At 42.8% G+C, this 17033-nt stretch overlaps 1 protein-coding gene across 7 annotated transcripts in view; it reads right to left on the bottom strand.

Moving 5' to 3' along the window:
• RBM6 (RNA binding motif protein 6) overlaps positions 1-17033 on the bottom strand; it is a 170204-nt gene that overhangs the window by 13207 nt on the left and 139964 nt on the right. For all 7 annotated transcript variants that reach the window (XM_053598699.1, XM_053598698.1, XM_053598697.1 and 4 more), the window contains 9 exons: positions 14877-14937; positions 13205-13477; positions 12323-12483; positions 10167-10264; positions 7979-8021; positions 7196-7277; positions 6859-6944; positions 6318-6464; positions 1981-2076 (listed from right to left, as the gene is read on the bottom strand). In XM_053598699.1, the coding sequence (XP_053454674.1) occupies positions 1981-2076; positions 6318-6464; positions 6859-6944; positions 7196-7277; positions 7979-8021; positions 10167-10264; positions 12323-12483; positions 13205-13477; positions 14877-14937 (1047 nt within the window). The remainder of the gene's footprint in view (positions 1-1980; positions 2077-6317; positions 6465-6858; positions 6945-7195; positions 7278-7978; positions 8022-10166; positions 10265-12322; positions 12484-13204; positions 13478-14876; positions 14938-17033) is intronic.

The raw sequence follows: 17033 nt of genomic DNA, 5'->3' as shown, positions 1-17033 counted from the left end.
GTATAACAAATGGGATTTAGGAAGTAAACTAAAAGCAACTGCAGTGTTAAGTGGACAGATTCAGTTCCTGAGTGAGGTAAAGGCAAAGGCATGGCTAGGACAGATGTTACAATGAACTGAATTAACCATTTGACTGCAAACTCTACAGGCATTCAAATAGGATGTTCATTTGGTACAAACGATGCCTAGCAGGCATTGTTCATTTTGCACAAACACAAATCTTTGCAAAAATCATGAAAAAGGACTGATATTTGTTACTGTTACAAATGTTGCACTTTCACAATAAAGACAAAGAGTGGCATAGTGTTGTAATTGCTGCATGCCTCAGTTGGCATGTTTCTGAGAGCTCCACAGTCAAAGGGTTGATAATGTGGAGAAGGCAAAGAGTACCTCAAAGAGTACTATTAAAAAATGATACCCAGTCACTGGTTCCATGGTTAATCAAAACAGAAAAATTCAGCATGGTCACTATTCCTATATATGAGGTCTGACAAATATGTTTTCGAGCTGGCCACTGTGAGCTTATGTTGGCAGCACTGTACAAACAGGTGGATAAGGTTTCACAATCTTGGTACATCAATGTTGCACAGCAGTGTTTCTGTCAATATGTAGCAGTGTCTTGCTGAGTAGCATTCATTACTGTTATTGCACGTTTTTGTGTGCTGTCATGAGAATGTGAAAGCTTGAATTAGAGCAATGAATAAACATTCGATTTTTTGTTAAACTTGGCAAGAAGGAAGTGAAATCAGGCATGTTAATCCAAGTTTATGGGGATAATGCCATGAAGAAAATGGCAGTGTAAAAATGGACTAAATATTTTTCTGAAGGAAGAGAAACTGTCATTGATGAGAGGTCAGAACAGCCAGTAATGAGCAGAACTGATGAAAACATTGCAAAAATTCATTGAATTGTGCATAAAAATCACCAGTTGACCGTGAAAAGCACATGAGACCAAGTAAACAATGTTAGTGAAAGAGGAAAATCTTAACTGAAAATCTTGGCCAACAGCTAATGGCTCTTGCATCATGACAATGTACCAGCTCACATGGCATAGTCTGTGAGGGAGTTTTTTGCCAAAGAATAATTGTATTGGAACACCCTCCCTACTCACCTGATCTGGTCCCCAATGATTTTTTTCTTTACCCAAAGATAAAGGAAATATTGAAGACATTCTGATGACATTCAGGACATCAAAGGTAAATATGATAAAAGCTCTGTTGGCTATTCCAGGAAAGTTCCTGAATTGCTTTGAAGGGTAGACTAGGTGTATAGCTTCCCAAGGGGAGTATTTCAAAAGTGACCATAGTAATATTCAGTGATGAGTAACTGAAACATGTAAAATACCGTATATGTTACATGTTTACTGTATATAGCACTTTTTCTAGGATGAGTTTGTGAACTTAATTGTCAAACCTTGTACACCAGAACCTTTATAGTTGACCACCTCCTTAAGTTGACCTAATTTTCATAGACTGGAAATGCACCATATGTATGCATCAGTACAGGAGGTGTAATCAGTATCTAAGTGATTCTTTTTTATTTATTTATTTATTTTTGCAGTTTTTGGCTGGGGCCGGGTTTGAACCCACTACCTCCGGCATATGGGGCCAGCACCCTTCTCTTTGAGCCACAGGTGCTGCTCTCTAAGTGATTCTAATATGATACCAAAAGGCAGAAAATATCACGGCCAGGAAAATCAGTTTCCTTAGTGATTTAGAGAAGAATTGGCAAGAACAACAACATAAAAAGGGTGAGACATCTCTTGGTTTGGTGGGAATGCTACAGGGTAGAAAGAAATAGAGCAGACAACTGCCTCTGATTCTCTAGTAATACACCTATTATTAGATAGCAAAATGTGCCTTATGCTTGTACTTAAGATGAATCCTTATTTGGGAGACATGGGCAGCTGAAGGACATCAGCCTTTGAAGTTCTTTTCCCACCTAGAACCAGCCCTAGCGCAGAGGATCAGTTAGCCTTACTGGAGGAGAACTTTCTTCCTTCTTCATAATAGGAGGCAGGGGCTTCTTAAAGACGTCCTCTGGGGGGGCCTTCCCTTCATTGGTATTTTCCTGAAACTGATCAAACCCACAGGTAACTCTCATATGATACCTACTCGTAAAAATTGGGTTAATTGTTAACTCTAGAAATTAGGCTAATTTCCCAAAGCTCCTAATTCGTAAAATGTCGGTAATGCTGCTATACTGAATTTGAAACAAAGAACCATTAAAAACATAACAATTAGTATGTATTACATATTTACCATATGTCAGATACTAGATGAAGCCATTATCTTCTTTAAACTTTACTACAATCTTCCTAGATAGGCATTAATAACCTAACTTTACAAATGATTGAGAATATAGTTAGAAAGATTAAATGGTAGAAGTAGAATCCAAATATTAAGCCAGTCTAACATCTAAGATCTTAGACAAACTGTCTTTCCTCTACTTTTCTGTATCTGTAGATAAACAACTAATCTTAAAAGAAGAAAAAGATAAGCTATGAATTGAACCACAAGCAAATTCATCTATTTTCATTAATGTATAACTGGTATTAGGGTAAAGGAGTGTAATTCTTTAGAAAATAATTTGACCAAAAAAAAAAAAAAAAAAAAAAAAAGAAGAAAAGTATGTGATTTGTGGCTCAGCGCTTTTAGCTCAAGTGGCTAGGGTGCCAGCCACATACACCAAAGCTGGCGGGTTAGAATCCAGCCCTGGCCTGCCAAACAACTACTACAACCAAAAAATAACTGGCATTGTGACGAGAGCCTGTAGTCCCAGCTACTTCAGAGGCTGAGGCAAGAGAATCACTTAATCCCAAGAGTTGGAGGTTGCTGTGAGCTCTGACACCACAACACTCTACCTAGGGTGACAGCTTGAGACTCTGTCTCAAAAAACAAAAAAACAATACATATATATATATATATATATATATAATTTGATTTTTATTTTTTATTGAGACAGAGTCACCCTTGGTAGAATGCTGTGGTGTCATAGCTCATAGCAACCAACTCCTGGGCTCAGCCCACCCTCTTGCCTCAGCTTCCCTAGTAGCCAGGACTACAGATGCCTGCTACAATGCCTAGCTATTTTTTTAGACTGACTTTCGCTCTTGCCCAGGCTTGTCTTGAACTCCTGAGCTCAAGCAATTCACCCGCCATGGCCTCCCAGAGTGCTAGAATTACAGGTGTGAGCCACCACACCTGGCCTTGATTTAATATAAGATATAAAAATTATTTTTTATTTATTTTTTCTTTCTCTGAGACAGAATCTCACTCTCTTGCCCTTGGTAGAGTGTTGTGGCGTCACAGCTCATAGCAACCTCAAATTCTTGGGCTTAAGCGATTCTCTTCCGTCAGCCTCCCAGGTAGCTGGGACTACTGAAGCCTGCCACGACGCCTGGCTATTGTTAGAAATGAGGTCTCGCTCTGGCTCAGGGTGGTCTTTTTTTTTAGAGACAGAGTCTCATTTTATCACCCTCAGTAGAGTGCCGAGGTGTCACAGCTCACAGCAACCCCCAATTCCTGGGCTTAGGTGATTCTCTTGCCTCAGCCTCCCAAGTAGCTGGACTATAGGTGCCTGCCACAATGCCCAGATATTTTTTGGTTTCAGTTGTCACTGTTATTTGGCAGGCCCGGTCTGGATTTGAACCTGCCAGCTCTGGTATACGTGGCTGGTGCCCTAGCCGCTGAGCTACAGGTGCCAAGCCAGTTTCTTTTAGTTATTTTAAAGTATATTCTAACTTACTGCTGATTATAGTCACTTTGTTGTGCTATCAAATATTTTTAAATTCTATTTAACTGTATTTTTGCAGACCATTAACCATCCCCACGTTATCCCCTGATTCCCTTCCTACCTTCCCAACCTATAGTAACCATCATTCTATTCTGTCTCCATAAGATTAATGGTTTATAATATTTAGCTCCAACATATGAGTGAGAACAAGTGAGATTTATCTTTCTTTCTTCCTTTTTTTTAGAGATTCTCATTCTGTTGCCCAGGCTTGAGTTCTATGGTATCAGCCGAACTCACAGAAACCTCAAACTCCTGAGCTCAGGTAATCCTCCCGCCTTGGTCTCCCAGAGTGCTAGGATTGTAAGGTGTGAGCCACTATTCCCAGCTGAGATTTGTCTTTCAGTGCCTGGTTTATTTCACTTAACATAATGTTCCCTAGTTCCATCTATGCTATTGCAAATGGAAGTATTTCATTCTTTTTTTTGTGGCTACATAATATTCCATTGTGTATATGTACCACAATTTTGTTATCCATTCATCTGTTGATGAACAATTAGGTTTATTTACAAATCTTCACTACTGTATATATAGCAGCAGTAGACATGGGAGTACAGATACCTTTTCAATATATCAAATTCCCTTCCTTTGGATATATACTCATCAGTGGGACTAGTGAATCATAAGGTAGATCCATTTTTAGTTTTTTTTTGTTTTCTTTTTAGAGACAGTGTCTCACTTTATCACTCTCAGAGTGATGTAGCGTCACAGCTCACAACAACCTCCAACTCCTGGGCTTAGGTGATTCTCTTGCCTCAGCCTCCAGAGCAGCTGGGACTACAGGCACCCGCCAGAATGCCGGCTATTTTTTTTTTTCTTTTTTGTAGAGACAGAGTCTCACTGTACCGCCCTCAGGTAGAGTGCCGTGGCGTCACACGGCTCACAGCAACCTCCAACTCCTGGGCTTATGCGATTCTCTTGCCTCAGCCTCCCGAGCAGCTGGGACTACAGGCGCCCGCCACAACGCCCGGCTATTTTTTTGTTGCAGTTTGGCCGGGGCTGGGTTTGAACCCGCCACCCTCGGCATATGGGGCCGGTGCCCTACTCACTGAGCCACAGGCGCGCCTGCCCGGCTATTTTTTTGTTGCAGTTTGGCAGAGGTCATGTTCGAACTCGCCACCCTTGGTATATGGTATGGGGCTGGCGCTGTACCCACTGAGACACAGGTGCTGCAACTATTTTTAGTTTTTTGAGATGCCTCCATACTGTTCTCGATAGTGGTTGCTAAACATACTTTTACTGTGAATTTTTGCCACAAAGGTATTAAAAATAAAGAATATTATAGAAACATGGAAAAATATTTATGATAAGAAGTGGTAAAACTGTATCTATGGGGCAGCTCCTGTGGCTCAAGGAGTAGTTTGCTGGCCCCATATACTGGATGTGGTGGGTTCAAACCCAACTCCGGCCAAAAAAAAAAAAGGTAATCTTTTAGCCGGGCATTGTGGCGGGCGCCTGTAGTCCCAGCTACTCGGGAGGCTGAGGCAAGAGAATCGCTTAAGCCCAGAAGTTGGAGGTTGCTGTGAGCTGTGTGAGGCCACGGCACTCTACCGAGGGCCATAAAGTGAGACTCTGTCTCTACAAAAAAAAAAACAAAAAAAAAACTGTATCTACAATTATAACTAAAGAAATGTATACACAGAGTCAAACACTAAAAGGGAATGTAAAAAAGTGAAAATATGTGAAGCTAAGGTACTGGAATTTGAGCTGAGTCACTTTATTCTATCATCTATATTATATAGTATTTCCATTTGTAAAAGGGAGAAAGTTGCCCAGGGGCCGTAAGAGGCATGGGGACTGCCTACATCGGGTAATTAGAGTATTTTAAACCTAAATATCCTGTGTCCATAATTCCTATTTATTAATTTTTTTTTTTTTTTTTTTTTGAGACAGAGTCTTCACTATGTTGCCCTCAGTACAGTACCGTGGTGTCACAGCTCACAGCAACCACAAACTTTTGGGCTTAAGCAATTCTCTTACCTCAGCCTCCCAAAGACCTGGGACTACAGGCACCTGCCAAAAGGCCTGGCTATTTTTCGGTTGCAGTCGTCACTGTTGTTTAGCTGGCCTGAACTGGGCTCGAACCTGCCAGCCTTGGTGCATGTGGCTGGCGCTGTAATCATTGTGCTACAGGCACCAGCCATAACTCCTGTACACACACACATATATTTTTTTAGGGACAAAGTCTCACTTTTTTTTCTTTTTTTGAGACAGAGACTTAAGCTGTAGCCCTGGGTAGAGTGCCATGGCATCACAGCTCACAGCAACCTCCAACTCCTGGGCTCAAGCGATTCTCCTGCCTCAGCCTTCCAAGTACCTGGGACTACAGGCACCCACCACAATCCCTGGCTATTTTTTGGTCGCAGCCATCATTGTTGTTTGGCAGGCCTGGGATGGAATCGAACCCGCCAGCTCAGGTGTGTGGCTGGCGCTTTAGCCACTTGAGCCACAGGCGCTGAGCCATAATTCCTATATTTTAATCTACAATTATGTGGCAAAGACAACAGACACTTAAGTTCTCTTACCCGTGTCACTCCTCTGTCTTTTTTCTCCTTGCTGTCTCTTTTAGGGGTATCTTTCTTGCTACTTAACTTTCCTTGACTGGTGGGTTTCTTTTCCTTGATCTCTTCTTCCTCAGGTGACCCAGGGTCCTGGGGCACATAGACTTCTTGCTGCAATATAGTTGGAAACAGCAGGTAATCCTACAGAATGTTTCACTTTCCCAGCAATTTTAGGTCTAATGAGTTTCTTTCTAGGGGAAGGAACAGCTCTTTTACTCATAAACTTAAGAGTCCATATCAATCTAAAAACCCACTGCTGAGGGCAGTACACATACAGACCACCTACTGTCTGCTTTTCTGAGAGTAGTACTGTACTTACCTGCAATGCCTCAAGGTACTGATTTTCCATACAGGCAACAGTTCAAATTTCATAGATTTAAACTTTTTCACTTTTCATGCAATGAGCATCCACAAAAAATCCAGGAAATAAAATCCTCAAAGTAACAAATGACTGGTGCTTTTCTCAAAAGGATAACTGACAGAATAAACAAAGTCAAAAACGCACCTGGGTATTGGGGTCATAATAAGTTCCTGCCAAGGGGTCATAATAGTAGCCAGTAGCAGAATCATATATGTAACAGTCAGATGACGCTAAATGGAATAAAACCAGAGCCAATGTTAGTTGCTATCCAATGAACCCCTTACTGAAGACTCAGCAAGAACAACCCCAGAGTTAGGGTAGGCCAAGACAAATAGAGAAAGAATTTGTAGACAATGCTTACACTGGGTGAGCACCTCAGTTAACAGTTCTCTCTTCCTAACTTTATGACTACATAGATTTCAAGTAATAAATAGCAAAAAACCCAAAAATGAATAATAGAAAAAAAACAAAGGTTACTTACACTGTTGTCCTTGTCGATTTGTATCTGATGACCAGTCTGAATTTCTGCCGCCTCCCCTCCTATCTCGGAAATATTTTTTACCCTATCACAGAAAGGCAAGTTTATAATTACAGAGTTATGCAATAGCCATTCACCTTTTATTTATTTATTTATTTATTTTTTGTAGAGATAGAGTCTTACCCTATGGCCCTCGGTAGAGTGCCGTGGCCTCACACAGCTCACAGCAACCTCCAACTCCTGGGCTCAAGTGATTCTCTTGCCTCAGCCTCCTGAGTAGCTGGGACCACAGGTGCCTGCCACAATGCCCGGCTATTTTTTGGTTGCAGTTTGGCTGGGGCTGGGTTTGAACCCACCATACTCGGTATATGGGGGCCGGTGCCCTACCGACTGAGCCACAGGCGCCGCCCTATTTATTTATTTTTTTTGAGACAGAATCTCACTATGTCACCCTGAGTAGAGTGCCGTGGCATTACAGGTCATAGCAACCTCAAACTCTTGGGCTTCAGTGATTCTTTTGCCTCAGCCTCCCAAGTAGCTGGGACTATAGGCGCCTACCATAATGCCCGGCTATTTTGTTTCTGTTGCAACTGTCATTGTTACTTATCTGGCCCAGGGCGGGATTCGAACCTGCCAGCCTCGGTGTATGTGGCCAGCACCGTAACCACTGTGCTACAGCACTGAGCCACCATTCACCTTAATAGTCACACACTGGAGAAAATTCAAGATTTCCCTTTTAGTTACCTAAGAATTTTAACAGAGCACTCCCCACATATTAGAGCCTACCTGATAGTAATGCATGTGGTCAGAATGATCCCCAGAATCATTTCTGCAATAAACAATACAACATATTATGAGCCTGCTATCAAATGTCACTTGAGTACTTAATCCTACAGACCCTACTGAGAAACTCCTTTTTACTCATTTTGTATGAAAAAACCAATCTAGAAAGTAAGCAGGTTGGACAGTTCAGATACTCCTAAAGAGAGGAACAGCAGGACTCCTATAAGGCCATCTCCTGGAGCAAAACAAGTTTTTGTTGTCAAGACAGGGTCCCCACTCTGTTGCCCTGGGGAGAGTACAGTGGCATGATTATAGTTCACTGCAGCCTCAAACTTCCTAGGCTCAAGCAATCCACTAGCCTCATCCTCCCAAGTAGCTGGGACTACAAGTGCACGCCTAATTTTTTCCGTCTTGGGTAGATATGCGGTCTCGCTTTTGCTCAAGCTGGTGTCAAACTCCTGAATGGAAGCAATCCTCCCACCTGGTCCTAGCAGAATGCCAAAATTACAGGTTATGAGCCACTGGGCTTGGCCACAAAACAACTATCGAAAGAAGAGTACCAGATCTGCCCTGTATCTGTAAGCCTGTTTCACTGATGCAGCCACCCCTAAGTTACCATGCCTGGGCAAAGATAAGTGAAGGAGTAAAGAATTCTAATACATTTCCCAGTGCTATGGGCAGATGAATGTGGCCAGGGAAACAAGAAGTCAGGAGAGCATTTTCTTAGGATTCGAAGGGATAAGGGTATCTGGAGATTTTTCTACACATCCAAGACAGTACTATCAATTTTTTGGGGGTGGGGAGGCCAGAATCTCACTCTGATGGCCAGGCTAGCGGTCATGGTGTAAGCCTAGCTCAGAGCAACCTCAAACTCCTGGGCTCCAGCGATCCTCCTATGTCAGCCTCCCAAGTAGCTGGGACTACAGGTGCTGAAGACAATGCATAGCTAATTTTTCTATTTTTATTTTTTTTGAGACAGAGTCTCACTATGTCACCCTGGGTAGAGTGCTGTGGTTTCACAGCTCACAGCAACTTCTAACTCTTGGGCTTAAGCAATTCTCTTGCCTCAGCCTCCCAAGTAGCTGGGACTATAGCACCCACCACAACGCCCAGCTAGTTTTTGGTTGTAGTTGTCATTGTTTGGCAGGCCCAGACTGAGTTCGAACTCACCAGCTCCAAGTGTATGTGGCTGGCGCCCTAGCTGTTGAGCTACAGATGCCGAGCCTCTATTTTCACTTTGTCACCCTGGGTAGAGTTCCGTGGTGTCACAGCTCACAGCAACCTCAAACTCCTGGGCTTAAGCGATTCTCTAGCCTCAGCCTCCCAAGGAGCTGGATCTACAGAGGTCCACCACAATGCCCGGCTATTTTATTGTTGTAGTTATCATTGTTGTTTTAGCTGGCCCAGGCCAGGTTCGAACCTGCCAGCCTCTGTGTACGTGACTGGCGCCGTAACCACTGTGCTATAGGCACCGAGCCTAATTTTTCTATTTTTAGTAGAGACAGATTTTACTTTTGCTCAGGTTGGTCTCCAACTACCAAGCTTAAGCAATCCACACACCTCTGCCTCCCAGAGTGCTAGGATTACACGTGTAAGCCACTATGCCCAGCCATGTCTTTTTTTTTTTTTTTTCAAAAGCGATGTGGTCTCACCACCTTGCCCAGGTTGGAGTGTAGTGGATATTCACAGGTGTGACTGTCACACAATACAGCCTTGAATTTCTAGTCTGAGCCTCCCACCTCAGCCAGGAATATAGCTAGGAATATAAGTGCATGGCCCCCCTGTCACACAATACAGCCTTGAATTTCTAGACTGAACCTCCCACCTCAGCCAGGAATATAAGTGCATGGCCCCCATGTCCAGCAATTTGGGACCCAAAGATATCCAGCAGTCAAAAGGGAAAGGAATACAGTAACTAGTACTATTATTTAAGAAAGAAAACAATTCTAGAGTCAGAACAAGGCAGGCTTTGTAAAAACAACAACAACAAACACACACACACACACCACACACGTGTATATATAAATAAATAAATATATATATATAAATATAAAAGCCCATATCTGAAGCATGCTGGGAAGACATCATCCATTGCTGTCTATCGTTCCAGCCAGAAAAAGGGATTTCCTCCCTAAAATTCAACTGCCTTCCTTTCTGTGTTAAGTGACTCAAGTGTACCACTCTGTCTTACCTTCGTTTTCCAGTGGCCAGGTTTACAGCTACCATTTTTCCATCAATGCTAAATGGTGGATCAAGGTTCTGCAAGATCTTCACTACGCGAAGAGCTTCCTGCAGAGCCAAAGACACACTTGAACTCAAAGAGATAAAAGGCCATGTCCTTTGAAAGGGAATTGAACATGGATACTTCCTTCTTAGAAGAGAAATTTACTAAACATTATATTCTGGTCATAACTTTAACAGTAAGAGCATATTAGCAAAAGTAGGCAACTTATAATGAAAGACTGATAGGAATAGTGATCAGAGTAGATGTCAATTTCATTATAGCTTACTGAAGCCTCAAACTCCTGGGCTCAAGGGATTCCACCGTCTTAGCCTCCTAAGTAGCTAGGACTATAGGTGCATGCCACCAAGACTGGCCTTTTTTTTTTAATTGTTTGGGATTTATTGAGGGTACAAAGAATTATGTTACACTGATTGTATTTGTTAGGTAAAGTCCCTCTTGAAATTGTGCCCCAACCTGGCTAATTTTTAAAATTTTTTGTAAGCCTGGTACGGTGGCTCACATCTATAATCCTAGCACTCTAGGAAGCCGAGGAGAGTGGGTTGCCTGAGCTCATGAGTTCAAGACCACCTTTGAGCCAGAGTGAGACCTCATCTATAAAAACAGTCAGGTGTTGTGGCAGGCACCTGCAGTCCCAACTACTTGGGAGGCTGAGGCAAAAGAATCAATCGCTTAAGCCCAAGGTTTGCGGTTGCTGTGAGCTGTGAAATGACCGCACCCAACAGGGAGTGACAAAGTGAGACTCTGTCTCAAAAAATAAATAAAATAAAATAAAATTTTTTGTAGAGATGGGCCTTATTATGTTGCCCTGGCTGGCTTGAACACCTCAACTCAAGCAACCCTCCTGTTTTAGCCTCATAAACATCAGGAATTACAAGAGGGAGTAACCACACCCAGCCTCAAATTCTCTTCTTTTAGGTTGCCGCAACTATCATTACATCAGATTCAGTTTACAAAGTCCTTCTTAGCATGAGATCTAAGAAATACCAATAATTTCATTACTATCTTTAAATTACTTCCATAGAAAAGAACCCCACAACTAAAAATTCAAGTTATAAAAATCTATTAAATACTTTGAAGAAAAAGAAGGAATGTTCTTTTATCAACTATAAAACCATTTGTGGGGCGGCGCCTGTGGCTCAAGGAGTAGGGTGCTGGCCCCACATAACAAGGTGGCGGGTTAAAGTCCAGCCCTGGCCAAAAACTACAAACAAAACAAAACAAAAAAACCATTTGTGGCTGGGCAAAGTAAAAAATCAGGAAATTCACTAAAATCTTGAGGGATTCAATACTGAGATTCTTCACAAGTAAGCTGGAAACTATAAATGCCATGAGACAAAAATGAACTGAAAAGCCACACAGATGCGTAACTTTCAAAGGTAGTCACCGCACCTGAATTGACCATTAAATTCAAAGGAAGAGAATAAGAGGGATTAGGATGCCAGGTAGCACATGAGATTTCAAATGATAAAGAAGTCTGTGGCTTAAGCGGCTAAGGTGCCAGCCACATACACCTGAGCTGGCGGGTTTGAATCCAGCCCGGGCCAGCCAAACAACAATGACAGCTACAACCAAAAAATAGCCGGGCATTGTGGTGGGCGCCTATAGTCGTAGCTACTTGGGAGGCAGAGGCAGGAGAATCGCTTGAGCCCAGGAGCTAGAGGTTGCTGTGAGCTGTGATGCCACGACACTCTACCCAGGGCTACAGCTTGAGGCTCTGTCTCAGGAGTAAAAAAAAAAAAAAAGAAGTCTCTTAAACCTTTTTTTGGTTTTTGGAGACAAAGTCTCACTTTTTTGCCCTCAGTATAGTGCTGTGACATCATAGCTCACAGCAACCTCAAACTCTTGGGCTCAAGCGATTCTCTTACTTCAGCCTCCCAAGGAGCTAGGACTACAGGCATCTGTCATAACACTCAGCTATTTTGAGAGATGAGGTCTCGCTCTGGCTCAGGCTGGTCTCAAACCTGTGAGCTCAGATAATCTACCCACCTCAGCCTCCCACAGTGCTAGATTATAGGCATGAGCCACCGCTCCCAGCTCTTAAATCTTTTTGAGGGTCCTTTAGACATTTGTCCCTACACCATTCCAAGATAGAGGAAACTTACCGCGTGGGAGTCGAGGTCAATAAAGCCATAGGTGTGGCCCATAGGGCCTGTTCTGTTCTTGATGATACGAACATTAGCAGTAGTAAGGCGAACATAGGGCTCTAGGACTTCCACTATTACTTCAGGAGGAGTAGAACGATAAATGCGTTTTAGCATGATTGCTGAATGAACCAAGCACAAATGGGAGAGAAAAAAGAAAGTAGAATTTCTGAAGTTCCAAAAGTCTGCTTTTTCTTTCTAACTGCAGATGCTACTCTATTCTAGCAGGGCTAGTTCTATAAAGAAATGCTAGAGAAATCCTACATACTTTTCTTTCTTTTCCTTTTTAATTTATTGTTTTTTTTAAAAAAACAGAGTCTGGCTCTGTCACCTAGGCTGGCAGGCAGCAGCCTCATCATAGTTCAACGAAACTTCAAACTCCTGGGTTCAAGGGATCCTCCTGCCTTAGCCTCTAGAGTAGCTAGGACTTAAAAGTATGTGTTGCCATGTCTGGCTAATTTTTCTATTTTTTGTTGAGTCAGGGTCTTGCTCTTGCTCAGGCTGGCCTCCAACTCTTGGCCTCATCCAATCCTCCTGGCTTGGCCTCCCAAAGTGCTAGGATTATAGGCATGAGCCACCATGTCTGGCCTGCGTGCTTTTCATTACCAACTTAGAAGTCTAAAATCATTCTTTACTGCATTTATAGAGCAATTTGCTATTTAGAAGATGTAGATTCTATCAACTAATACAAAAGGGACACAGAAAGTAATGGCCCCTATAACCAGGTGATACACAGTTCTACTAGGGTATGGGGAAGCAGCTGGCTCTTAGCCATAACATGGGCACATCCATGCTTCAGCTATCATGGTCACAGTCTAGTATATGCCCTGACAATCCACTTACTTTTGCTCTCTGCATCCTGGCGTGTGTCTCCAGACCACAGCTCCTTCTCTCGGTCTCTTCGGAAAGCGAGCCCTTCTCTTCGAGGAGGCTGATACCTTTCTGTTTCTCTCTTCTGATGACCCAAGCGTGGTTCTTGCCCTTCTTCTCTCTTCCTAGGTTCAGGTTCCTTATCAGCTGGTCTTGGGGGCTGACTGGGTAGCTTTTCCAGTGATGCTGGTATGGATGTTTTCTGAGGCTGAGGGTAGGTTATTAATTCTTGCTTGGTCTCTGTTGCTAAGGGAACACAAGCAGAATCTCTAGAAGCTTTATTTAAAAAAAAAACTTAAAAAAAAATGCACTATGTCTCCAATTCTTCCTTATCTGACACCAAATACCTATACTAGAACACTTTTAATATTGTCTCAGAAATATCTATAAAAAATTCTCTAACAAAGTTCCTAACAAAAGACTTTAATTTAAGCAAAGCTAAAGAGACAACATAAGGAATGGTTCACAGAAAAAAAAAAAGTTCACAGAAGAAACTATCCAAACATTTTAATCTTACAATGTTTCTATTTACTATATAATTTTTTTTTTTTTTTAAGAGACAGAGCTTTACTTTGTCACCCTCAGTAGAGTGCTGTGGTGTCCCAGCTCACAGCAACCTCCAGCTCTTGGGCTTAGGCGATTCTCTTGCCTCAGCCTCCCAAGTAACTGGGACTACAGGCGCCTGCCACAACACCCAGCTATTTTTTTTGTTGTTGCAGCTTGGTTGGGGCTGGGTTTGAACCCGCCACCCTTGGTATATGGGGCTGCCGCCCTACTCAATGAGCCACAGGTACCGCCCGTACTTACCATACATTTAAATATAATAAATCCTTCATGAACTGTAGAACTATTATATCCAATGAGACGAACATATTTGGGTACAAAATTATCAAAGCTATGGCCTTTGCTAGAGGTTAAAAGCATATCCCAAACGTATGTTTAGGAACCTTGCTTATTCCATCAGTACAGAAATAAGACAGCTGTCTCAAATTCTATAAGACCACAGACCCTTCTTCTCAGGCAAAGCTGGGAATAGACCAACCTGCACACACTTTTTTTTTTTTTTTGAGACAGTCTCACTCTGTCACCCAGGTCAGAGTGCTGTGGTGTCATAGAACAGAGCAACCTCAGATTCTTGGGCTCAAGCAATTCTCTTGCCTCACCTTCCCAGAGTGCTAGGATTATAGGCATGCACTACGCCTGGCCCCCAAATCATTTATTAACAGGTCACATGAAATGGGATATCGAATTGTACTTTTAAAAGATATATAGATCAACTTGTACATATTTAGGGATGACAATTCTTTTTTTGAGACATAGTCTTAAGCTGTCACCCTGGGTAGAGTGCCATGGTGCCACAGCTCACAGCAAACTCAAACTCTTGGGTTAAGCGATTCTCTTGCCTCAGCCTCCCAAGGACCTGGGACTACGGGTGCCTGCCACAATGCCTGGCTATTTTTTGTTGCAGCTGTCATTGTTGTTTCAGCAGGCCCAGGCTGAGTTTGAACCTGCTATCCTTGGTGTATGTGGCTGGCACCCTACCTACTGAGCGAGGGGCGCCACCAATTCTTTAAAGACAAAGAAAGCATTAAATTTGTCTTGCTTAGTGAACAAGAAAAAAACCACTACTATTTCTACCACTCACCTTCCCGTGGACACTTGCAGAATGAACACGAAGATCTCTGCCCACCAGTGCCAGCCTTACACTGCAAAGAAAAAGGAAAGAAATTCAGTTTGACCAAAGACATTTCAAAAAACCTATGTAGATCCAACACACTAATACCTGCCAAAAATGAAAGAAACAAGTCATGTCCTAGATCCTGTCAAAGCCTAATAAAAGAATCTGATTATCTCCACTACTCATCAGAGGTGGCACACAGATGGACTTGTGAGCAGCCACAAATGCCTTTGCCCTGGACAAAGCTTTCTTTCTTTCTTTCTTTATTTTTGAGACAGAGTCTCACTATGTCACCCTGGGTAGAGTACCACGGCATCATAGCTCACAGCAACCTCAAACTCTTGAGCTTAAGTGATTCTCTTGCCTTAGCCTCCCAAGTAGCTGGGACCATCGGTGCCTGCCACAACACCTGGCTATTTTTTTTATTGTAGTTGTCATTGTTGTTTGGTAGGCTGGGGCTGGGTTCGAACCCACCAGCCCTGGTGTATGTGGCCGTTGTTGCCCTAGCCACTGAGCTACAGGTGCCAAGCCTGAACAAGAATTTGTATAGGAAATAAACGTAACCAAAAAATCTGAGGTTTTTTATAGGATATTATTGCCACCAATCCATTGCCATCTATACCCAAAACTTGGTCCTAGACTGAGTGTAAGACTCCCCCTCCCATTTACACTTGGCTGGAAATGAAAAGAATTCAATTATTAATTCCTTGTACCTCACTGATAATGAGGTACAAGGAAAGAGGAGGAAGATAGATAGATACTGCCTCTGGTAGCTGGATATCAAAAAGAAAGGGAACATTTGCTAGCCCAGAAGAAGGGAAGAGTTGGCAAAGTGAACATAATTATTCCTGTCTAAACATGTGAACAAAAAGTCAAACACAGTATCCAACTCCAAAGCCCTGCCTGAACTTTTGCCATCAAGCTTCCAAGTACAGAAAAAGGCAAAAAGTTGGCTGGTAAGAAACCAAAGTGCAAGAACCATAAAAAGAATTGTTTGAGGAAGGCCTTTTACAGTGAGTAATAGCTTCACAGAGTTGAGGAGAGAACAATAATAACAGCAGCCAATAGCTAATACTTAAATAACAAATATCACATATCAGGTCTACTTTATATGTCATCACGTATTGATCCCAGAAACCCAGTAATGAAATAGTAATATGAAATAGGCACTATTATCTTCCCATTTTATAGATATGGAAACCGAGGCCTCAAGAGGTTAAATAACTTCATTGTTCCCTTCCCTACTAGTAGATCATATACACACAACCTGCCAACTGTCAAATGGCTATGGTACCTGCCCCCAGGGGGAGTGCACATTCCCTCTCCATTGTCAGTCTCAGTTATGTGTCTTGCTTTAGGTAAAAGAGTATGAGTAAACATGACCTACACTAGGTCAGGACTAAGCTTTAATTTTTAAAGCCATTGCAGGTCAGGTATGGTGACTCACACCTGTAATCCCAGTACTCTGGGAGACTAGAGAGAGGACTGCTTGAGTCCAAGTGTTTAAGGCCAGTCTGGGCAACATAGCAAGGCTCCATCTCTAAAAAAAAATTTTTTTTAAGAATTAGCTGGGGGTGGGGCAGTGCCTGTGGCTCAACGGAGTAGGGCGCCAGCCACACATGCCAGAGGTGGCAGCCCCGGCCAAAAACTGCAAAACCGCAAAACCCAGCCCCGGCCAAAAACTGCAAAACAAACAAAAAACAAACAACAACAAAAAAACAAACAAGAATTAGCTGCGGGTGGCTCAGTGCCTGTGGCTCAAGCAGCTAAGGCGCCAGTCACATACACCTGAGCTGGAGGGTTCAAATCCAGCTCGGGCCCGCCAAACAATGATGGCTGCAGCTGGGCATTGTGGTGGGCGCCTGTGATCCCAGCTACTTGGGAGGTGGAGGCAAGAGAAATCGCTTGAGCCCAGGAATTGGAGGTTGCTGTGAACTGTGATGCCACTGCACTCTACCCAGGGCGACAGCTTGAGAATCTGTCTCAAAGAAAAAAAAAAAAAAAACAAAAAAGAATTAGCTGGGGGCTCGGACCTGTAGCTCAAGTGGATAGGGCACCAGCTACATACGCCAGAGCTGGCGGGTTCGAATCCAGCTGGGCCCTCCAAATAACAATGATGACAAC

The sequence above is a fragment of the Nycticebus coucang genome, chromosome 8 (genome assembly GCF_027406575.1).
Source record: "Nycticebus coucang isolate mNycCou1 chromosome 8, mNycCou1.pri, whole genome shotgun sequence".
In the NCBI taxonomy this organism is placed as follows: domain Eukaryota; kingdom Metazoa; phylum Chordata; class Mammalia; order Primates; family Lorisidae; genus Nycticebus; species Nycticebus coucang.
This window is presented reverse-complemented; position numbering and strand designations above follow the sequence as displayed.